The following is a 22,736-nucleotide window of genomic DNA, read 5'->3' on the forward strand; positions in this document are numbered from 1 at the left end:
AATTATGTTCCTCTTTGAGCTAGACTGGCTAGGCCATGTACGTAGGTTGGCCTAAAGTCTGTCCCTAATCATAGATAAATTTTCGACTTTTATGTAAAGACATAATCAAAATTGGTGTATGTCATTGAAACGGTTTTCATTTAGTCGAAATTATCTTGTCGCTGATCATGATTTGATAAGCTTAGTATTAGGAGAACATTGATTTTTTTTTAAATTCAGGATTTTCAGTTGTTTATTTTTTTTAATTGATTTTTTTTTTAAAATGATTGAAAACCTAAAATCCCAATTGCTCGAATCATAAATATTCTTAGCATAATTGGTTCTAATTTCAACATAATCTTGACATAATTGGTTCTAAGTTCAGCATATTTCGAAAAGAACTTAATGGTTTTTTTTTTCTTTTTATTTTTTTTTAAATTTGAGATTTTCAGTAAAGTTTATTTTATTATTATTTAAAAAAAAAATGATTGAAAACCTAAAACCCCAATTACTCGAATCATATAAATTCTTGGCTTAATTGGTTCTAACTTCAACGTATTTCAAAAAGAACTCATCGAAAATTACCAATCGGGTGATTTTGAGTTAACAAGTCATACAACAAGTAAACAAAGTTTTCTTTGAAGTTGCAACTACTTTTTTAGTTAAAATTAAAATTATAGACTTCATAGTTAACAATTCACCACACAAGTTCATTTTACATGTGAAGTTATACCCGCAATTTTCTCGCTCATGTTTGTGAGGTGATGGACTGATTATTCTCCATATACAACGTCTGATCCTTCAAAACATGTTTACTCCGTGATGCTGATACATTGAACATGTTTCCAAAAGTGGAGAGCTACAAGATGCCCTAATTTCTCTTAGCTATGACGGAATATCAAACACCTACTACAGGTAAATAACTAAATACAAACCCCCTGTCACTCAAATTTGAACAAACCCAATCTACCCCCATATTCTATTCTTTGCCTTGGATCAACTCAGAATCGATCCTAAAATAATTGCCCCCAACGGTCTAATTTCACATGCAGCCATGTATAATTTTTGAAATAAGCACTACTTACTGCTGTCCCTTCTGACACACCGCCATTTTGCTTCCACTTACTATTTGCCAAGATTCCTCAGCTTAAATATGATCGACCGCTCCGATTGTGGTCAAGGTGGGAAAGAAATATTCACAATGGGAAATTGCTCTTCTCTCAAAGGAACCTGTGGGGAGTGTCGTAACTCTATCAGGGTCCTTACAGATTCTGGGGGTATCCTACAGTTTAAAGGTCCTAAGTTAGCTTCGGAAATCCTCGCTGGTTTTCCAGGCTATGGCATTTTTCAGCAGGGCAAGGCCTCGGTGCCATTGCCTGAGGAAGAGGCCTTAACTAGTGGCCAGTTCTACCTTCTTCCACTGAGGACTAAAGAGGAAGTGCCTGCTGATTATGGGGTCTCTGTAGAAGTTCAAGAAATGGGTGCTAATGAAGATTTGGATGGTGCAGAAGAAGCTGAGCCGGTGAAGAAGTCGTTTGGGGGTGCATCGGATTGCGTGGAGAATTTGGCAAATGGGTCAGGAGGAGGTCTGGAAGTAATGCCGTGTGGAGGAGATGGGGTTTGGAGAGTGAAGCTTGTGATTGACACTAAGCAGTTAGAGGAGATATTGTCTGAAGGCAACACTCTGGCTCTGATAGAGATGATGAGGATGGCTGCAACAGCAAGTGCTACACCGAAGCTGCAGAGTAAGAGCCTATGGGGTTCAGGAGGAGGTGGGGTTGGAATTGGAAGCCTATCTTCTCCAACATGTTTAAGGCCCCCACGGCCATAACTGCCCCTATGGCCGGCCGTAACTGATCAAAGTGGGATGTGAAGGCCAAGTAGGTTGCTACTACTTGCTAGGTTGTGTGTGGTGCTATGAAACTTCACGTTTCTCTGTACCATTATCTGAGATTTATGAGAGTGAATCAATCTGCTAGAAGATCAATGATCCCCTCAATTTAGTTCTTTATTATGTTAGATTATCAAGGTGAACTATGTTCCACTATTTTGTAGATATAATGAAAGTGAAGGTTGTTACGAACATTTTAGTGGGTACGCATGCATCTGGTTCTCATCTCTTTCATTTGGGAATTAACTTTACGGTATTGAAACAACTGCCCTTTCTTGTTCCAGTCAACACCATCTCGATCAGGTACTTGAAGAAAATTGACAAATTGGAGCTCGAGATCAGTGGCCATAACAATGTTAAATTGAAGTAATTAAACAGAGTTTCGAAAATGATTGTTTGCTTTAGTTATTGTGAGAGAGGAAGGCTTGAAAATTGTTTTCTGAGCATCCTACATTCCAAAAACTGACGAGGGTAAAAGAAATTCTCAAGACCAAGAGGGTAGTAAAGGTGTTGCACTACTTGAATGTTTAAACATAATAGAAAGGATGATGATGTTCACAAGTCACTCATTCACCAACAGTCTTTTGAGTGATCACTCTTGACAAATAACACCATATTCTGAACATCAAAGCAGTTCCAGTTCTAAACTAAATACTCACTGAAAGCAGAGTCAGATCACTTACAAAGACGAGGAACACATGTTAAAAAGGATAAACATAAGAAAAATTCAGCAGATACCCTCAATTGATCCGTGACTCCATCTTCTGGATGGCTTTCTCTATAGCAGGAACATTCTTCTTAAATACTGACCATTGCTCCTCTGTCAAGCTTATTCCTGTGGATACAAATAATAGCAAAATAAAACATGAGCCATAGACAGTCAATACATGCCTCCAAGCAAAGGATTACAAATGCTTGAAAGAAGCAATCTCCGATCCAACCACGGTGCAAAGGATCTCATTATAGAAGATTATAAAGGAGAAAGGTGTAAGCAAAGGGATAACAGAAGGAAGAAGTGACAGAACATCATGACTATACAAACATTGCTCATTATAAGTCACTAAATAGCAATGCACAAAACAAAGATGTACATTGACAGTTCACTATTACTAAACTCGGCTTCCGTATTTGATATTCCCGAACAAATCCTTACCACCAAGATGACAAACTGACCCACAACTTAGGTTGCTTCATTGGAATGTTCACAAAATGAGAACGAGAGAGTTTTTGTGCTTTATAGCAGGACAGAAATAGCCCACCAAAGACTCCACATTCACACTTAATTCAACAACATTTCTCAACAATCAAATAGAGCATACATGACATGTATTTCAAACACATGTAGATTTTAGCTTAACAAAAACACTATCCATTGCAGGAACTTATGCAATCAATAGCTTTTCTCAAACACGTTTTAGGAGTCAAACTCTGCAAACTACACTCAGGAATGCAAAAGCCTTGCAGCAATGAATGTAAAAACTGAACATAATCTTATCGCATCCACCCCCATGGCAGTTAATATGTAACCCTGACAAGCGCATTTATGTGACGGTCTGAAGTCTTCTCCATGCGTTCATCTACATAACTGTAACTTTCTAACAATAACCAGAACTTGCTCAAGACTGGTGCTCACATATAGGAAAACAAGCATTCGGTTCTTGTGCTCGAATTATCGAATTCCATGAGCAACAACCTCAAGTCATCCAATGTCAAATCAAGTTCGCAGCCAGCATACTAAGCATATATACATCAACACTCTGACATAGCATAGAAGCTGCTATAACAGGACATTTAAGTAGGGTATACCTTTAGAAGTAGGAAGCTCCTTGCCTTCTTTAGTAAAAAACTCCCTCAACGAGACCAATGGTTTCCCCTTGAACTCCTGAACTGTCACCTTCCTCTTATGCGAAAGCTGCATCCACCACAACCAAACACCCCCAAAAAAAAAAAATTTCAAAAATCAAAAATAAAATCCAAATCAGCAACAAACGACACACTCTGATGTTTACCCTACCCTGCAAATGACGAGATCGCCATTGTCGTCGTACTCGCGCTCCTGGTTGCCCTCGTCGTCGTTTTCTTGTTGTTCTTGTTTGCGCTGCTGCTGTTCGATGAAGGACTCGACGACTTGGTTGACGAAGGCCTTGAAGGGCGGCTTGTTGAGGTCGAGGGCGAGCTCCTGCGAGGCCTGCTTCCGAATCTTGGACTCGGTCAGTTGGTCCATGTCGGACTCCTCCAGAATGCGACGCACCGTTTCATCGATTTTCCGTTGGGTTTCCGTTTCCATGATTATTTTGCGGTCAGAGAATTTGCTGCGCTAACGGTTTGTTTGCTTAAATTGGGGAAGAAGCTCTGCTGCTTTCTCAGTCCCGTGTCGTCGATTTCTGTGTTTTTTAGGGGGTGACGTTTCTCTTCTGTCAAACAAGCTCACGGTAGTTGTTAGCTGCCACACGTTTCGTTTCAGTCTTTTGTCATTGGTCTGATACAGCAAGAGGGTTTTTTTTTTTACCGACAACAAAAAGAGTAATTATTCTTGTGTACACGGTGGCTCCTAAAATTCAGGATTTCTTTTTTCTTTTTTCTTTTTCTTCCTGAGAATGCTAAATTTAGGATCTTTTACCTAACAAGGGAAAAAATAATTATTTCCTTACAGTTTTGGCTTTTGTTCTGAAATGCTGTCTACAGTACAATCATACTAAGCTAGTGAGTTTTCAAAAATGAGTATTTTGTGTGATTTTAACTTGTTAGCGAATGACAAATAGATGAGGAATTGCACTAAAGAATGGCCTTCACCCTACCTTTTACTTGTTAAGTATGAAGTTTGGTACTACTTTTTATTTTTGAGTGAAATATTGGAAGAAATTAAATATTGAAATTTTAAAATGAAGATGATATATAATGAAAGATATTAGGCGGGAAATGAAGGAAATTAAGGGTTGGGTTATAAAATGGGTGGCTTTTTCCAGTTCATATCAAAGATAGATAGGAATGACACAGGTCCAGAATATAACAAAAATGTAATTTTATGAGGAACATTAAATTTGTATTTGAGCAGAGAGTATAGATATCCAAAATTTGTTTGTGGTCCTTTTAAATTCTAGTTTAAATTTTTTTTCTAGCAAATCCTGTTTTATGGTTTTGATTTCTAATAATATCAATTCCTATTAAATAAAAAATATTCAATCAAATTGAAAATTGTTAACGTATCAAACTAGATCAGATCAATGGACGAACCAAATATATGAAATCAGAGCTTTTCATGTTCATAAATGATAAATCAAGATTATATTATCTTAGATCTTTTTAATTTGATTGAAAATTTGTAAAAATTATTTACTCATGAATATTTGGCCGAAATGTGATTAAAAAATGGGTCTCACAATTTTTTATTAGAAAGCCCTCATGAAGTTTTCACTATAATGGTCCTCATTAGAGGCCACCTTTTTTATGTTTATGCAAGAATAACCTTCCTTATTTCAAAAGGAATAACCTTCCTTATTTCAAGAAGAATAACATACTTTTTTCTATTATAAAACAACTTATCATCCTTACGTCCAAATAAGGATTTTTCACTTACAAAAGAAAGATTTATGTCGGTATACCAAATGATTATAGATAGTAATATTCTACTTCAAGTAATACTTTCATAAATATCTCTTTTATAGATATCTTCATATCTATGTAGGAGACAAGTATTCATTACTTTCACTGTTTTTTCTCGCAGGGAGTAGAAGTGTTATGGAATCCTCAATCCTCTTCGAGCAGGACAAGAAATTTAAAATGGCCTAAATGAGAAAAACATTCTTTAATTGTTTTGCCAAAAAATTGTAACACTGAAATAACTTAAATACAATTGTGTATTGGAAACCAATATCTAAGAAAGTAATGCACAAATGTATATGTATGCGCCCGCGCACACATATATGAGGTTAGTTCTCTAAATGGTACATTCATTAATGGAACAAATAGGTATTTTGAAAAACATATATCTTTCAAGAGAATGTCCTGTGATGCATACGGCATACCACATGATTTTGCATACACAAGTTATAACTCTCCAATTGGGGCACTGGCTCTGCATCTTTTACATCCATTAAATGCAGTGAAAAGCTATTCCAAAAGCATTTACCCCTTTAATTTCCTTAGATCCTTCCTTCTTCTTGCTGCACATATGACATTGCACAAAATAAGTAGAAGAATCTCACCATAATTTTTACTGAGCAAATATATCCGAGTGAGAAGTAATTCTGTCAAAATAATAGTATAATATAGCAGTTGATAACTCGCAGAAGACTTCAAATTTGATAAAGCAATAGCCTGAATAACATCAAATGATGATTTACTTCCTATCCAACTAAATTCCGGATATGATCATTGGACCTGACATTCATTTGGTTACTCTTATTCCAGATATTTTGCTCTCATGTTTTCCTAGTGTTTAATTTGCTCTCTTATTTGGGCCAGGGAGTATAACTGAAACCAGAGTTCCCACTTCAGAATGAAAACAAACTCTTTTTGCCACATACTTATTAGTTAACTAATGAACATCCAAGTTCTATATGCTCTCCCATGTGATCTGGACCAAACGTTTCAGACCTAGCTAATAGCATTAATTCCTGTCATGGCGACAATTAGATTAGCCCCCATTCATGAGAAGCTGCCTCTCAACTTACATTGCCAATCGATCAATTGCATAAACTTGTATTCTAGTAAAAGCACCAAAGTATTCAAGCTGTAAGTGCAAACTAGGGAAGCAAATTTCAAGGGAGCACAAGAGATGAATAACATCAAAAACTAGTTTTTTTTTTTACGGGAATTCAAAACTTTACCTTGGGTTGGACCTCAATGCTAGTTCTCTCCTTTCCCACCTCTTCCAAAGGCAACCTCATCCAGGCTTTGTCCTTGACGCTTATACCGGCCGCCTGATTCCAAAAATCCAGGGCATGGCCTGTAAGCCTTTATGGGCCACCAACCAAATCCTGGAAATGTTGCAATTCCACCTTGAATCCTTCCTTCACCATTGCATCCCTTCTCCACTTCTTCTCTTCCACAGGACTTGCAAGCACTGTAACCAAATTTGGTTTCCCAAAAACAGCACATGTCACATTAATTTCTTATTATCAAATATCAGCCATCAAAATTCAAATAGTGCACACCATATGACAATCACCAGCAATCCAGAAACTGTAGATATCACACTTGTGGTAATGCTCACAAGAACCACATCCAAACATTGAAGTCTTTATCACTCAGACAGATGCATACTTAAGTGCATAAATTTGACTACTAAATGAATTTATGAGATCATTGCCATGGAATTGTTAATTTGACCTGTAACATCCAAGAAAAGAGGTGTTCTTGGAAACCAAACAAAAGGCTATATGAAACGAAAATGAATTCCCAGATATAAATGCCAATGATTCCAAGTTCAAATTTTCAGGTGGAGAAACCTGAGGGGAAGCTCTTTGATGGGGGATTCTGATTTGGCAGCAAGTGAATCATCAGGTGAAGGAGAAGCAGTGTCTTCTGCAACTGAAGCTGAAGAGGTTGAGCAGAGAAGGATGGTAGACTTGGATTCTAATGGGTAGGTCTGAGAGAAGCTCCTCCATGACTTGCTAGTGTTGGTGTAATGGAATTGAGAGAGTGGGATGTGATGAGGTGCTTGGACTGAGAGAAGGGCTATTCCCATTCTCTCCGTATGTGATTCTGTTTCACTACAATGAGATGAGTAGAGAGGAATGGATAACACGAGTAAAGCTTCGCCCTGTTTTGTTTCAAATGTGGGGCTCAGAATCGAAAAAAATATTGGAGTTAAAAAGGAAAAGAGGTTCTACCGAGATTTGAACTCGGGTTACTGGATTCAGAGTCCAATGTCCTGACCACTAGACCATAGAACCAGTGTTGATAAGTTATCTACGTTTATTATATATATAACGGCTGAAGTCCAAATGACTGATCAGACAAACTCCTCCACAAGGCTTCAGGTTTTCGTATTTTAGACGGCATGGCGTATGCATTGAAAAAGTAATAACTTTTCACTGGGAAATTAGATGGTAAAAACAGCCCGTTCAAATGGTATTGATCTTGCATACAAAATAGAATTACTATATAATTTTCTAGCTGCGAGTCAAATGCAATTTCCAATAGTCTTTAAGCCGGCCATTTCATACTCTTCCCTCAATCTACTAGTTTCAGAAGATCACCAATTTCTCCAGAAAGCTTTAGTCTTGTCAATCTCAGCTTACATCTCATATCTATACGGAAGTAACTGCTTCACAAAAGGATCGACAATACTGAAATTCAAATAAAGAAAGAAAGATAACCTCTTAACCAGAAAATACCAAAATTGAGGTTGGAATAATAAAAGGATCTTGGAGGCAATGATGGTGAAAGTTTAAGCACTTGCTTGTGCAATAAATACCACTAGTTTTGAACCAGTATTAAGTATATGATTGGAGTATTCCTTCTTTCCTTTTGATTATGCATTCTGGTGTTCTACCTCATCCAACACAGAGCTGTGATGATGCACCATGTACCACCGCCCATTATGGAACTCAAAGATGTTAGTCACACTGAATGGACCGGTATCCAGGTGATCACCAACATAGGTTTTCATGGTGACCCAAGCCATGTCAGTCAGAACACGAGCACGCACATCCCGAACCTGAAAGTTAACTCCTTGCTCCCAATTAAAGGCGAGTTGCCAACTCTGTACTACTGCATTATACCTGAAATTGAGAATACAATGACTTAGCTACTTTATCATTCAAATCAGGCACAAATTGCATGCCAAAGAGACATGTTCAATTTTAAACCAAGGAAAGCAAAATCAGCACTAACTGAGCTTTTTAGAAAAACCATGTGAACAAAATCAGCCAAGTCACATGACAGTCCTTCCTTATCATGTCAACAAGCCCTAGTGAAAGGTATCATATCAACTGTCATGTGGCCATTTGATTGATGATATTTATTCTAAATTTCAGTTAAGAAAACAACATTTTACGGCCATTATCTAAAGAAGAATGGTACAATCACAAAGAGAACTTAAGTTTCAGAGTGAGTAAGAAAGTCCCTATGACCCCACTGTCAGTCATTAAAAGAAACACCAAATGTGCCCATTACTGGACGAACTACACAGAAGAAAACATCTGTGGATATGTAGTTTCTGAACATTTTACACAGATAAGAGGAATCATACCCTGAAAAGAATTCTCCTGAGGGATGAACACACTTCACATAATCTGCATTCAGCCATAAACGACTCATTTCAGGAAGTGACCTATCTCTGATGAAGTTGAAGAATTGAACATTGACCATCACAACTGCTCTCGTAGCAGCATAGTAAGCCTTCCAACCATTAACTGGAGTTACAGTATCCTGTTCCGACGTAAAGTCCTAGGAGAATATTTGAAAAGGAAAATAATAAATAAAAAGTCCTAAAAAAATTAAATAGCAGATGCGGGAAAGGAAGGCATTAATGCACAAAGCGAAATACGTTTCAAATATCTGGACATGCAAACTATCAATAACTTTAAAATATACAACTTCATATAACCAAACACTTGCTTAATTTTATAGAATAAATAGCAAGATCCAGAGCCGACTAAACCAAATGGAAAACGGTAGTACTAAAATTATATTCAACTCAAATACGACAGTGTCGCTCGCACATCAAACAAGAAAAATAATCGGATTTTATATATCTCATCATTACATGTAATGAAACTTCCACGCTACTACAATACCAAATCATATCTCGAATCTTATCCACAATGCAATTCCAACACTCAAGAAACTAACAAAACACTCTTTTTCTTCCTCTGTTAAGTCACCATCACACATGTCAAACCACATTCCAAACCAAATGCAGCATAATATAGTTACATTCCAAGTTTTAACACTACACACCATCAATAGCACAATTACAATCAATTTTAGCTTCTAAAGTCTCTAAATCTTCACACATTGCTCTAAAACGAAGCACACTACCCCTCAAATTAGTAATCAGCATTATTCAATTACATCCACAAACTTGAAATATAACTCATAACAATCGAAAACCTAGCAAATACACTACCTTATGGTACAGAGCTTTCCAAGCATTATCGTCATTGGCGGCCTTTCGCATCAGCGAATTGGTCATCGAAAGCCGACAGAGACTCGGATAGTCCAGGTAGCTGAGCGCGTGGGTGGTAATCTCCGGAACCAACTGCTCCATCATCGACGCGCCCGTCGTCTCTGTCTCCGTAACGGCCGTCTGCTTCTCCGTCCCGCCGTTCAAGTGCGGCGCGTCCACGGGCTCCGAGTAATTGGAAACGGCGCCGTTAGAGTGACGGAAACAATTGCAGAGCTTCTTGTTTTTGTCGTCGTCGGAGGAGGAACCGCCGTCCGATTGGGAGCGCCTGGGTTTCGAGGGGCGTGATCGGACGGTGAGGAAGGCGAGGAAGAGGAAGAGGAGAGTGAAAGCGAGGGCTACAAAGAAGGTTTGGGAGGAGGAGAAGAGGGTAAAGGAAGTAATCTCCATTCATAAGACATGAAAGCTTTGCTGAAAATCAAACCCTGGAAATCTAGTACGTCGAGGTTCACGATAAGGAAGCGTCGCGCCTTTTTCACTGGAGCTCGGTGGGTTTTGAAAACCCTAATTTTTTTGCAGTTGAATTTTTAAACAGAGAGAAAGAGAGATTTTCAGGCCTTCTCTCAGGAGTCAAGTGGAAGAGACGGATGGTGGGGTTACGAACTGGTTCGTTGGGACGGATACTCTCCTACAGGCCATTTTCGTAATTGCATAGGTTGCAATTTTAATTTTTTAAATTTCTTTTATCCAGAAAATGTATGCCAAGTGTATTATATATACAAGGCTTAATTGTTCAGACACGATCACGCGGAGAACAAAGAAAACGAAAAAAAAAAAGACAGTTTAATTGGGGATGTGTTGAAGGAAATCAGCTATTAGTGTGCCTTATCAAACTAGGAGTAGCAATAGGAGAGAAGGTTCTAGATTTCCCAATCCTACACGGATTGGTATTCCTTATAACATTAGATTATGCACTTTGTAATCCCTATATATAGGGCTCCTATTCTCTATAATGAAATACACTTCTCTCATCAATCTCTCTCAATACCAATATACTTAAACACGTTATCAGCACGACTCTAGCCACAAAGCAAAAACCAAAATCTGCCGAAGCCACCTAGCCCGAGCTAGCCCTACCACATCGCAGCAGCCCCTGCTGCCCTGCGCGCTGCACCTACAGCCACACGCCCCTGCGTCGCTGCCCTGCAGCCCCGCGCCCCTGCGCACGCTACTGCTTGTCCACACGCCCGCGCGCCTGCAGCCCTGCTGCCTGCCCTGCCTGCGCGCCCCTGCGTCCGCAGCTGCCTGCTTGCGTGCCCGTGCACCTGCAGCATTGCATCAAGTTGCTAGCCTGCAGCTGCTCCTGCAGCCCTCTCGGCCCTGCCTCCTCCTGCATCCTTCGGCAGCAACTAAAATCCTTAACTGCCATCACCACCGCAGCCCCTGCTGCCCCGCATCCGCTGCACGCCTCTACTTAGATTACTTCGCTCCATCACGCCTGCATCGACACGCGCGTGATTCAAAACCAACAAGTAAGTATCCAAAAGCGTAAGTTTTAAAGTTCCTAAATTGAAATTCTTTCTTTTTCTCGGGGACTTAAAAACCTCCCTTCTTCTTCATCCCATCTTTCTTATAACGTGGGTTCGATCATTGAAAAGCGGAATCGTGGGGATTCACGCAATTAACGAACTAAGAGCGTTCGTAAGACTTCGGACTAAGAGCGTCCGCAAGCATCGATTTATGACCTTTTAAACATCATTGTTTCGGTCTAATCCAATTTTCTGGGAAATCGATTTCTTGGTAGCATAGCTCGGAAATCTTAATATTTAGTTGTCGTGGAAGTTTTAACTCCGAAACTAATATATTTCTTCTTCTTATTTCAGGATGTCGAAACTTGACTTTCCTGCACTTACCTCAACTGGCTCGGAATACCATAGTTGGGCCACGGATGTTGAGCACCATCTCACTTCAAAAGGGATCCTACCCTTAATTTAAGCTCCTAATCCTACTCTCATATTTGAGCGTACGTCTACGAACAATGCCACCGCCCTCATCTTGATGAGGCGTCACATGGATAAATCACTCCGACTGGAGTACATGGCAATCAAGGATGCTAGAGAATTATGGGTCGCGCTAGAAGAGCGATTTGGTAATATCAAGGATACCCTCCTCCCTGACTTGAAAGTTCAATGGGGCAATCTACGATTCGCCGACTTCAAGACTGTAGCTGAATATAATTCAGAAGTTCTACGCCTCAAAACCATGTTGGGGTTCTGTGGACAACCCGTCACAGAACAAGAACTAATTGAGAAAACTCTCTCCACCTTCCCCGTCTCAGCAATTTTGCTCTCAAAGCAATATCGAACGGAATTCGATACTAGACGGATCACGAGATTTCATCAGCTCATTACTATTATGTCTGTAGCTGAAAAGCATGATAATATCCTCGTGAAGAATTATAATTCAAGGCCTATCGGAACTAAGAGCGTTCATGAGGCGAATTATAATAATGCCCCAAAGGAGGGCGCAAGGAGCGGAACCCTAAGAATAAGGGACACAACGGACGTTCTAGTCCATATAACCGCCCTACAAAGGAAGGTACTCGTCAGAATGAAGGACGATCACGTGGCAATACATGGCAACGTGGGAGAGGAGGCCGTGGGGCTCCAGGACATGGAGGAACCACCCAGGGCCGTGGGAATGGCGCCAACTCCTATGGGGGACGCCACCCAAGTGCAAACAATGCACCTCAATTAAAGGGAGGAAATCACAATGACATGTGTCATCGATGTGGATCTAGTGAGCACTGGTTCAAACAATGCAACGCAAGCAAACAATTGGCTGCGCATTACAAGGCATTTAGAGACTTCAGAGAGCATGAAGCCAACTTTGCCGAAAATATAGAAGAAGATGGTGATGATGCCGACGTCAATCTCACCATAGCGGACTTCAAATCTGACAAAGAATTGCACAAGGATGCTGCAGATTTTGATTAGTATAGTCCTTTACTTTTCCAAGAATTATGTAATGGCTATTATGCCTTAAATCAATAAAATGACTTATTGTATTAACTCTTTCCCTCTAGGCGTACTCAAGAGTACTTGTGATGTCTAGGCAAGGTTTGATCTGAGAGAACGGTTTTAAAAGTGAGCAACGCTCCACCAAAATCTCGCCTTACCTTACCTGGTCACAACTAAATTGAAATTACCGAAAGGATTGAGTGACTACAATTTGTCTACTATTTGATTTTATATTGGATTAGATTTTAGTCAAGAAATTTTGATGTAATCATTGGCTATCATTAATAAAGTGTCGACTTATTTTTGTCTTGGACATATTCTAAATTCGAACTTTATTATTTTTCAGTATGTTTCCCGGAGAGCTCGAATGCCTCGTGGATAGTGCCACTACACATACCATCCTTCGAAACAGGCAGCTATTCCTATGGATGGCGCCTACTCGATCTTCTGTGACTACGATGGCTGGACCATCTCAATTGATTCATGGTCGAGGACCAGCTCAATTTATGTTGCCTAATGGCACTACTTTGAATGTCACCGAAGCTCTTTATGCTCCTAGGGCAGGAAGAACCCTATTGAGCTTCAAAGATATAAGAGCCAATGGTTTTCATGTGGAAACACATTGTGAGAATGGACAAGAGTTCCTTTGCATCACCTCTAATGACTACGGACATAAACGAGTCTTAGAGAAACTTATGTGTCGCTCTAGTGGGTTATATGCAACCACTATTCGAGTCATTGAATCCAACCATGTCATGAGAGATGATTTATGGGATTCCGACACATATAGGCTTTGGCACGACCGTTTGGGACACCCAGGTCGTGACATGATGATCCGTATATTAAAGACTTCACACGGACATCCCTTTTTCAGAACGAAAGGAAGTAAAACTCGAAATTTGGATCAAGGAGGAGCACCTGCGCCTCACGGCGCCTTCCCCCTTCAAGTCCGGCCACCACTAGCCGGCGCCGCCATCCCCCTGCGGCTCCAGGGTGGCTTTGACGCCACCCCTGCTCCCCTGACTCCAATTTCTGCTTCTAAAGTCAAAGGTGACTTCATGGCTCAACCAAAATCCTCATTGGTTATTTCTAAAGCCCATTATTCGTTCTGCAAAGCCTGCTCTTTAGCAAAGTTAGGATCGAGACCATCCTATGCAAAGGACACCAAAGAAAATATACCATTCTTGCAAAGAATACAAGGTGATATTTGTGGACCTATTCAACCATCATGCGGACCATTTCGATATTTTATGGTATTGGTTGATGCATCGACACGCTGGTCACATGTCATGTTATTGTCCACTAGGAACGCTGCATTTGCTAAACTCCTAGCACAAATAATTAAGTTAAGGGCTCACCACCCTGATCATCCTATTAAGTCTATAAGATTAGACAATGCTGGAGAGTTTACATCAAAGACTTTTGATGATTATTGCATGTCCATTGGGATTGATGTTGAACATCCTGTTCCTCATGTTCACACCCAAAATGGTCTCGCAGAAGCCGCCATTAAACGACTACAAATGGTCGCTAGGGCATTGGTAATGCGCACCAATCTCCCTATTTCTGCTTGGGGCTATGCAATATTGCATGCAGCTGTGCTTATTCGTCTGAGGCCTACTGCCACTCAACCCTTCTCTGCGTCCCAGATGGTTACTGGGTATGAGCCTGATGTCTCACACTTACGCATATTCGGGTGTGCAGTCTATGTGCCTATTGCGCCGCCACAGCGCACCAAAATGGGTCCTCAAAGACGATTAGGCCTTTATGTTGGATATGATTCTCCAACGATTATCCGCTACATAGAACCCTTGACAGGCGATCTCTTTACCGCTAGATTTGCGGATTGTCACTTCGATGAGACAGTCTTCCCGTCGTTAGGGGGAGATAAGAACATCAATGTTCAACAGGAACGACAGGAATTGTCGTGGTCTGTCCCCACTATGTCTCATCTTGATCCCCGAACCGCACAGTCAGAAATTGAAGTGCGGAGAATTCTCGATCTTCAGAACGTAGCAGATTCGATGCCTGATGCGTTTTCTGATATCGCTAAAGTGACGAGATCACACATACCTGCTGCAAACGTGCCTGCAAGGATTGATGTCCCTAAAAGTAGAGGACATGACGCCAACTCAAGAATGCATGAGCATGGCGCCAACGTCCCATCTCTCAATGATGGTGACGTTGTGGCTAGGCCCACGGCTCCCGCCAAGAAGCGCGGGAGGCCCATAGGTTCGATGGATTCTCGCCCAAGAAAGAAAGCGAGTTTGGCACAGAATAATCCATTAATCATCGATATAAATAATCCATCTCATGAGAATATTCCGGATTATGGTTATGTCCAAGAGACATCATTGGGGGACGCTCCAATGTCAGAACCAACTCTAGAGAATAGAGAGATCTCCATAAATTACACTAGTGTACATGAGATGATGGATAGAAATTCTATGGCGATTGATGATGCATTTGCATATCATATTGCAAAAGGAATCATAGAATATGATGATATCGAACCTCGCTCTGTTGAAGAATGTCAACGAAGAGCAGATTGGCCTAAATGGAAAGATGCGATCCAGGTTGAATTGGATTCACTAACAAAGAGACAGGTATTTGGGCCTGTAACGCAGACACCCCCAAGTGTAAAGCCTGTTGGCCATAAATGGGTCTTTGTTAGAAAGCGTAATGAGAAAAATGAGGTGGTAAGATATAAAGCCCGCCTTGTGGCGCAAGGTTTCTCACAACGCCCTGGAATCGACTACGAGGAGACATATTCTCCCGTAATGGACGTTATAACGTTCCGCTACCTTGTCAGTTTGGTAGTTTCCGAAAAACTTGACATGCAGCTTATGGATGTGGTTACAGCATATCTCTATGGGGATCTAGATTCAGAGATATATATGAAGGTTCCAGATGGACTTCAATTACCCAAATCAAGTGGCTCTAAACCACGGAGCGCGTTTTCAATAAGATTAAAACGCTCACTATATGGATTAAAACAATCTGGACGGATGTGGTATAACCGTCTAAGTGACTACTTGATTGGGAAGGGATATATTAACAATGAAATATGCCCATGCGTGTTCATTAAAAGAACAAGTTCCGGATTTGCAATCGTAGCAGTTTATGTCGATGACATGAACCTAATTGGAACTCTAGATGAGTTAAAGGAAACTGCTAATTACTTGAAATCCGAATTTGAGATGAAAGATCTTGGGAAAACACGGTTTTGTCTCGGTTTAGAACTCGAGCACCGTAGTGATGGAATCTTGATCCATCAGTCTGCATATACTCAGAAAATCCTGAGGCGCTTTAATGAAGATAAAGCAAAGCCTGCGAGTACTCCCATGATCGGCCGTAGTCTTGAGCCCGGAAAAGATCTGTTTCGTCCAAGGGATGAGGACGAAGAACCATTAGAGGCCGAGGTGCCCTATTTGAGTGCAATAGGCGCATTATTGTACTTAGCTCAATGCACAAGACCGGATATCTCATTCGCAGTGAACTTGTTAGCTCGACACAGCTCTGCGCCAACACGCCGCCATTGGATTGGTATAAAGACAATCTTTCGATACCTAAGAGGTACGATTGATATGGGCTTATTCTATCCCTACAGAGAGAAAAGGAATGACGGAAAATTGGGATTGGACCCCAAAAGGCAAAACGCCCCCGTCCATGGAATGGCCGCCGGCCATGTTGCCGCCGCCGGCGCCGCCACCGCTCATGGTGGCCGGCGTTCTCCTATCTCCCTCCATCAAAACGACAATGATGTCTTGATGGGTTTTGCTGATGCAGGGTACCTCTCTGACCCTCACAAAGGTCGCTCCCAAACAGGTTATGTCTTTACCATGGGAAGCACCGCGATATCTTGGAGGTCTACAAAACAGACCCTTGTTGCTACTTCCTCAAATCATGCAGAGATTATTGCTCTACATGAAGCTGTACGTGAATGTGTATGGCTAAGGTCTGTAATTCGACACATTCAAGGAAGTTGTGGTTTGAAGTCTACCACAGATGAACCTACATGCATTTATGAGGATAATGCAGCTTGTATTGAACAAATGAAGTTAGGGTTCATCAAAGGCGACAACACCAAGCATATATCGCCTAAGTTCTTTTATAATCAGCAACAACAATCACTTCTAAAGATTGAAGTGAATCAAATCCGATCAGAGGATAATGTAGCGGACTTATTCACTAAGTCGTTACCTAAATCCACCTTCGAGAAACATGTGAAGAGCATCGGATTGAGAAAGTTATCCGAACTCCCACGATTATAGCAATCAGGGGGAGATATCGACATCAGGGGGAGTTATGATGTCTACATGTTCGATCTCGAAGAGTGAAGGACGTGTTGTGCTCTTTTTGTCCTTCGACCAGGGTTATTTTTATCCCACAGGGTTTTTTGTTACCTGGCAAGGTTTTTAACGAGGCAACGGATGAAGCGTCACCACCAAGTTTGAGCGGCACAAGGGGGAGTGTTGAAGGAAATCAGCTATTAGTGTGCCTTATCAAACTAGGAGTAGCAATAGGAGAGAAGGTTCTAGATTTCCCAATCCTACACGGATTGGTATTCCTTATAACATTAGATTATGCACTTTGTAATCCCTATATATAGGGCTCCTATTCTCTATAATGAAATACACTTCTCTCATCAATCTCTCTCAATACCAATATACTTAAACAGGATGTAATTTTGAATTTGTTGATGGGAAAATCGTTCAAACAATATCTAAACTTTTCTGAATTATCAACTTCCATACTTATGTTTTGGGAAATATCAAAATGATGCATCGAGATTTAAGTCCGACCCAATTAACTCCATTAACTTTTCAAGCGTATTTTTGTCCTTTCAGTGTTCATCTTCTCCATCTTTCTCTTCTTTCTCTCCGACCCCAAATCTCCTCATCCTTCTACCACCACAATTCTCCACCACAACCCAAATCAAAACCGGTCTTCTTCTTTTTCTTACTAAGCTCCTCACATAACTCCTCCTTCCACCACTCCCTCAGCTTCCTAACCTTCTCCTTCTTCTTAACCTCGTTTTCATCTAAAGACACTAGTATCATAGGTCCTTATATCCCAATACAACCTTTGTTGGAGAGCGGTCATGGTATGCAAAGAAAAATCAGCTACATGTGGTTGCTTGTTGATTCTGGGATGCAACATATCTTGTCAACAATTCTCATGTGGGTGATTGTTCAATAAGACTAAGTTTGTCATTTCCTGGAATATGGACAATTGGAGATGCAAGAAGCACTACAGGGCACATTTGGAGCACAAAATTGTCACATAATAGGGCTACTTTGAGAAGATAACATTTGAAAGTCATGAGACATGTTGGAGGTGTTCTACTGAAAAGTCAGAAATATGAGTATACGTAGAATGATAAAGTAACCAAGTTGTGCCCGAGGAAAAACAGAACTGCTGCTAATGATCAGAACACCAACTGATACCCAAGTCCATTTCCTTATGGTTTGGGCTTCAGGATGTTTGCTAGAAAATTTGAAAGGAGAAGTTCAATGGAGTTATTCTTCTCTTTTTTCTGTTGGAAATAAGTTGTCTGGACCAGAATCTTATTCAATTGAAGATACAGACTCAATTGAGTATAACAACAACAACCCCTATAGAATTTAGTACCAAATATTCATCAATTTGGGCAGTACATCAGTTACAAGTCTGATTTCTGTTGAAGGGATCTATGATTTTACAAAAGGAAGCCTCTGATGGTAAGCTGCCGAAATCTGGGCTCAACATATCACCAGCCAACAAATGATTCTGACTCCTTGTAATTTTTTGTTTCGAACATATAATTTTTTGTTTCCCAAATACAGATAAGAAAGCATCAATCTGGACTCCCTTTGCTTTCATCTCCCTCTCAAAGAAGTTGAGACAGTTTCAAGGAGATTGAGATTGAAATGAGGATCACTGAAAGGATCAAAGAAATTCAGGCCAAAATAGCTCTGGATTTAGGTTGACGATGTAGATGAAGGTTGGGTTCCAATCAAGTATGGGTCTAAGCAAGGCTGCTACATGTTCTTGGAATGACAGTAGCTCCTTGCGGTGGATTGGGATTGTTCGCCGATCTTCCTGAGTTCTTATGGATACGGGTATAAGGGTATTTAGATTTAGGTATACAGTGGGTCTATGGTATAGATATTTGAATCTCGTATTGGGCATGGTAGGTATTGGTAGTTGTTCTTGGTATGGTATAACCATATAGGTATGAATAACCCAAAAAAAAACCTTTTTTTGTTTCGGAAGTGCCATTTTTAATGCTCAAAAGTTAACAGGGTGAACATTCTTACTGTTGCTAGGTATGAAAATTAGTTTGGCCTTAAATATTCTGGTACCATTTTGATATTTTCCGAAACATAGGTATGAAAGTTAATAGTCTAAAAAGCCACTGTTTAGACGATTTTACCTTTGTCGATATGCTCGTTAAATTTGCACTATAAACTTGTATTTGTGTAAATTAACGTTCTTTATTTGACATAAATTGTTAATTTACGCGTTATAAAAACATGGCCTTAATTAGTGATGAAAATATAATTTTAAAATATTTAATTTAACGGTGAGTCATGTCATTTATTGACTATCTGGTGTCAAATAAACATGCATCGAGTCCAAAATCGCTAATTATCCGGAGCTGAATGGTTAAACCACCCAACTCATCTTTCATCTTTCATCTAAATCTTCACATCTTCATCTTCATCTTCACATCTTTCATCTTCATCTTCACTTCTTTCACATCTTCATGTTCACATCTTCACATCTTTCATCTTCATCTTCATCTTTCACATCTTCACATCTTCATCTTCATCTTTCACATCTTCACATCTTTCATCTTTATCTTCACATCTTTCACATCTTCATCTTTCATCTTCACTTCTTTCACATCTTCATCTTCACTTCTTTCACATCTTCACATCTTTCACATCTTCACATCTTTCATCTTCATCTTTCATCTTCACTTCTTTCACATCTTCATCTTCACATCTTTCATCTTCATCTTTCACATCTTCACATCTTCATCTTCACATCTTTCACAAATATGTATACAGTGGCCTCTATCTCTCACATCTTTCATCTTTTATTCTAAATAATGGCAGTGCCGCTGTACCAGTTTGTGGGAACAACGACAACAGTTCCTCCACTACAACAAAAGTGTCTATTTATAGCATTTAATGATAGCGTTTTTTCACCAAGTGCTATTAATTCAATCTATAATAGCTGTTTTACTTGTAAACGCTATGATAAAAATTAAAACAAGTCAATGACAAGAGAGCGGGCTTCTAAAAGAGAGAGCTGACTTTTAAAAAGAAGAGCGGGACGTTTGCCCTCCGCCTATTTTTATCTCTAGGAAAGGAAACGTCTTGTACTAAAACTTAAAAAGAAAATTTGCACGAAACCAAACAAAAAAGCCTCACCATTCCAATCGCTCGTCATCTCCCTCGTTCTCTCCTTTCTTCCATTCGGTTATAGAACGTAAGGTATGGCTTCGATCATCTTTCCTTCTTTCTCGCTTTTTATTTTCTTTTTCTTTCCTTCTATCATTCGGTGATTTGGTTCATATCATTCGCATTCACTCATATCCTCTTCCATTCGGTGATTTGGCTCTAGGTTTTTGGCTTGAGTTCTACGTTCTCAATCTGATTACAGGTTACGATGTTAATTTGGAGATTAATTTGTTAGGGTAGTAGACTGTAAAATTGGGGGTTAGGGTTTCTGTTTTTCAATTGGGGGCTAATGATTCTGTTATTGTTGATGCCTTGATGGTTAACATTTATGTTTAATCTTAGTTTGAAGATATGAGTGAACCATTAGTAGGACGGCGAGCAGCGGGTAGGCCTAGTACGTGAATGCGAAACGTCAAATTGAACTATAGTGACCCATTGTCAACTTTCAGCAATTCGTCAGTTCCATCCCCTCAATTAGATTTTAACATAACTTTGTTTTATTTCTTGAAGAAGATCTATTACTTTTAAAACTTAATTTTTGATTTTCATCTCAATCAAGACCCAAATTGAAATCCTAATCAACCAAATTTGGTTGATGTGAATTGTTTATAATTTTGGTATTGTACAGTTTTTTGCTATTGGTTAGTCGTAAAATTGCTGGAAGGTTCGAGGACTACTACATTTTGCAATTGTCATTCTGCCTTCAGTTTGATAATTGGTAACATTTCATTCCTTTTCAACATGTGCATTTGTTGTTTCCTGTTCATTCAGGCAGACATTACTCCTCATGTGCATGGCATATTGGTCAACTGGTTAATTGAAGTACTTATTTTACACTATGTTGCTTCCATATATTTTCTTTTCTTTTTGTCTTTCTTGGTTTTCTTTTGCTTGCACTTCTGTTCAGTAGATAAGTATTACATTTCTCTTGCAATGCTAATGTATGCCGATCTGGGAATAGGTACACTTCAAATTTGATCTGATGCAAGAAACACTTTATCTCATGGTGACATTGTTAGACCAATATCTTTCTGAAGTCCCAATTAAGAAGAATGAAATGCAATTAGTTGGTCTTACTGCACTCTTGTTGGCATCAAAGTATAAGGACTTTTAGCATCCAAGGGTATATATCAATTCTCAACTTGCATGACTTTTTTTATATTTATATGTTAAATATGTCAGCTTGTTTCCAGACTATGATTTGATTTGATTTGGTTTGTTTTGCTCTGCAAAAGTACAGGTCAAAGAGTTGATTAGCATCTCAGATGAGTCATACACTAGAGACCAGGTGCTTGGAATGGTATGTGTCTTTACTATTAAGGGATTTTCATTCCTATGATTAATAAATAGTTAAACCATCTCTTCTCCACATTTTGCAGGCAATATGTGTCCGTACTATTAAGGGATTTTCATTCCTATGATTAATAAATAGTCAATACCATCTCTTCTCCACATTTTAGAGTTTTCCTCCCACCATTTCTAACACTAAATCTTTGCATTTCAGGAGAGGCTCATTCTTAAAAAGTTAAATTTTTGTCTTAACACACCTACTCCATATGTCTTTATGTTGAGATTTCTTAAGGCTGCTCAGTCAGATACAAAGGTATTTGGTATAGGGTTCATGTTGTCAATACTGACTTTTGTAATTAACCATGTCTACAGTCTCTTGTTTTTGGTTATTCTCACAAAAACATGGTACTAGCAGTAACCAAAGTTGCAGACATAGGAGCTCTGTGATGTATGTCAATTGAATACATTTCTTTCACTTTCATTCATATGTGATATTTCTTTTACCAAAATTTTTGAGTGATTATGAGCTATTTGCTCATGCTAGGAAGAAGACAATGAAGATGAGTTGATTGGCATGTTGGGCATGTGGTAGAGCTAACTCGCTCCTATAATGACAGACGGATTTATATCTCATACTCTGGACATATCTCATTTCTTTATTCACAAGTAGCAGGTAATATGTCACAAACTTATCAAATCTACATATTGTAATTCTTATTGACTATGTATTCTCTTGGTTGTAGCTTTTTAAAGATCATACATTTTGCAGTATTGTGTTAGCCAGACAAAAAAAATATTTATGCTTACCATGATAAACTTTTCCCTTGTAGGATAAACAGACTTGATTGATACTAAGTGGGAGCATGAGGATCTTTTAAAAGCTCTTCATACAACATGAGCACAACAATAATTTGCAAATGTGTCAATAGACTGAGGAACAAGAAAATTTATCTCCTTCAATTATGTCTGAAATATGTGAGTTTCGATCATCTACTTAACACTGCTCATGTAGACCACTTGAGCTTGAA

At 39.5% G+C, this 22,736-nt stretch overlaps 4 protein-coding genes, 1 long non-coding RNA gene and 1 other non-coding gene across 9 annotated transcripts; 2 read left to right on the forward strand and 4 right to left on the reverse strand.

Moving 5' to 3' along the window:
* Positions 1-865: 865 nt before the first annotated feature.
* On the forward strand, positions 866-2,064 carry LOC112180812. The gene is made up of 2 exons (XM_040509870.1): positions 866-894; positions 1,126-2,064. Exon 2 carries the CDS (start codon positions 1,133-1,135, stop codon positions 1,808-1,810), a length of 678 nt encoding a protein of 225 aa, XP_040365804.1. The 5' UTR covers positions 866-894; positions 1,126-1,132; the 3' UTR covers positions 1,811-2,064.
* A 305-nt stretch (positions 2,065-2,369) lies between these two features.
* On the reverse strand, positions 2,370-4,317 carry LOC112180813 (RNA polymerase II transcriptional coactivator KELP). The gene is made up of 3 exons (XM_024319377.2): positions 3,885-4,317; positions 3,677-3,782; positions 2,370-2,705 (listed from the first exon to the last, which is right to left on the reverse strand). The coding sequence occupies exons 1-3, from the start codon at positions 4,155-4,157 to the stop codon at positions 2,611-2,613; spliced, it is 474 nt and encodes a 157-aa protein (XP_024175145.1). The 5' UTR covers positions 4,158-4,317; the 3' UTR covers positions 2,370-2,610.
* Positions 4,318-5,660: 1,343 nt separating this feature from the next.
* On the reverse strand, positions 5,661-7,655 carry LOC112179462. Its single transcript, XM_024317881.2, has 3 exons — positions 7,321-7,655; positions 6,700-6,935; positions 5,661-6,033 (listed from the first exon to the last, which is right to left on the reverse strand). The coding sequence occupies exons 1-2, from the start codon at positions 7,557-7,559 to the stop codon at positions 6,719-6,721; spliced, it is 456 nt and encodes a 151-aa protein (XP_024173649.1). The 5' UTR covers positions 7,560-7,655; the 3' UTR covers positions 5,661-6,033; positions 6,700-6,718.
* Positions 7,656-7,695: 40 nt separating this feature from the next.
* TRNAQ-CUG lies at positions 7,696-7,767 on the reverse strand. Its single transcript has one exon. It is a non-coding gene; the product is annotated as a tRNA-Gln (tRNA).
* Positions 7,768-8,196: 429 nt separating this feature from the next.
* LOC112179461 (F-box protein SKIP8) lies at positions 8,197-10,636 on the reverse strand. The gene is made up of 3 exons (XM_024317880.2): positions 9,948-10,636; positions 9,069-9,265; positions 8,197-8,598 (listed from the first exon to the last, which is right to left on the reverse strand). The coding sequence occupies exons 1-3, from the start codon at positions 10,392-10,394 to the stop codon at positions 8,349-8,351; spliced, it is 894 nt and encodes a 297-aa protein (XP_024173648.1). The 5' UTR covers positions 10,395-10,636; the 3' UTR covers positions 8,197-8,348.
* Positions 10,637-20,898: 10,262 nt separating this feature from the next.
* On the forward strand, positions 20,899-22,607 carry LOC112180324. Of its 4 annotated transcripts, none has more exons than XR_005802611.1 (4): positions 20,899-21,541; positions 21,659-22,021; positions 22,253-22,381; positions 22,539-22,607. It is a non-coding gene; the product is annotated as an uncharacterized LOC112180324 (long non-coding RNA). The 4 variants fall into 4 exon arrangements; XR_005802612.1 differs by having other exon boundaries at positions 20,899-21,240; positions 21,380-21,541; positions 21,659-22,381; XR_005802613.1 differs by having other exon boundaries at positions 20,899-21,136; positions 21,380-21,541; positions 21,659-22,381.
* The last annotated feature ends 129 nt before the right edge of the window (positions 22,608-22,736 follow it).

The sequence above is a fragment of the Rosa chinensis genome, chromosome 7 (genome assembly GCF_002994745.2).
Source record: "Rosa chinensis cultivar Old Blush chromosome 7, RchiOBHm-V2, whole genome shotgun sequence".
In the NCBI taxonomy this organism is placed as follows: Eukaryota; Viridiplantae; Streptophyta; class Magnoliopsida; order Rosales; family Rosaceae; genus Rosa; species Rosa chinensis.

Coding starts and splice junctions, on each gene's coding strand:
- LOC112180812 (XM_040509870.1), top strand. CDS start 1,133: ATGATCGACCGCTCCGATTGTGGTCAAGGTGGGAAAGAAATATTCACA.
- LOC112180813 (XM_024319377.2), bottom strand. CDS start 4,157: ATGGAAACGGAAACCCAACGGAAAATCGATGAAACGGTGCGTCGCATT. Junction 3,783..3,884: donor GCGATCTCGTCATTTGCAGG/GTAGGGTAAACA, acceptor TGGTGGATGCAG/CTTTCGCATAAGAGGAAGGT. Junction 2,706..3,676: donor GGAGCTTCCTACTTCTAAAG/GTATACCCTACT, acceptor TTGTATCCACAG/GAATAAGCTTGACAGAGGAG.
- LOC112179462 (XM_024317881.2), bottom strand. CDS start 7,559: ATGGGAATAGCCCTTCTCTCAGTCCAAGCACCTCATCACATCCCACTC. Junction 6,936..7,320: donor ATCAAAGAGCTTCCCCTCAG/GTTTCTCCACCT, acceptor ATTTGGTTACAG/TGCTTGCAAGTCCTGTGGAA.
- LOC112179461 (XM_024317880.2), bottom strand. CDS start 10,394: ATGGAGATTACTTCCTTTACCCTCTTCTCCTCCTCCCAAACCTTCTTT. Junction 9,266..9,947: donor GGAAAGCTCTGTACCATAAG/GTAGTGTATTTG, acceptor ATATTCTCCTAG/GACTTTACGTCGGAACAGGA. Junction 8,599..9,068: donor TCAGGAGAATTCTTTTCAGG/GTATGATTCCTC, acceptor TCTCAATTTCAG/GTATAATGCAGTAGTACAGA.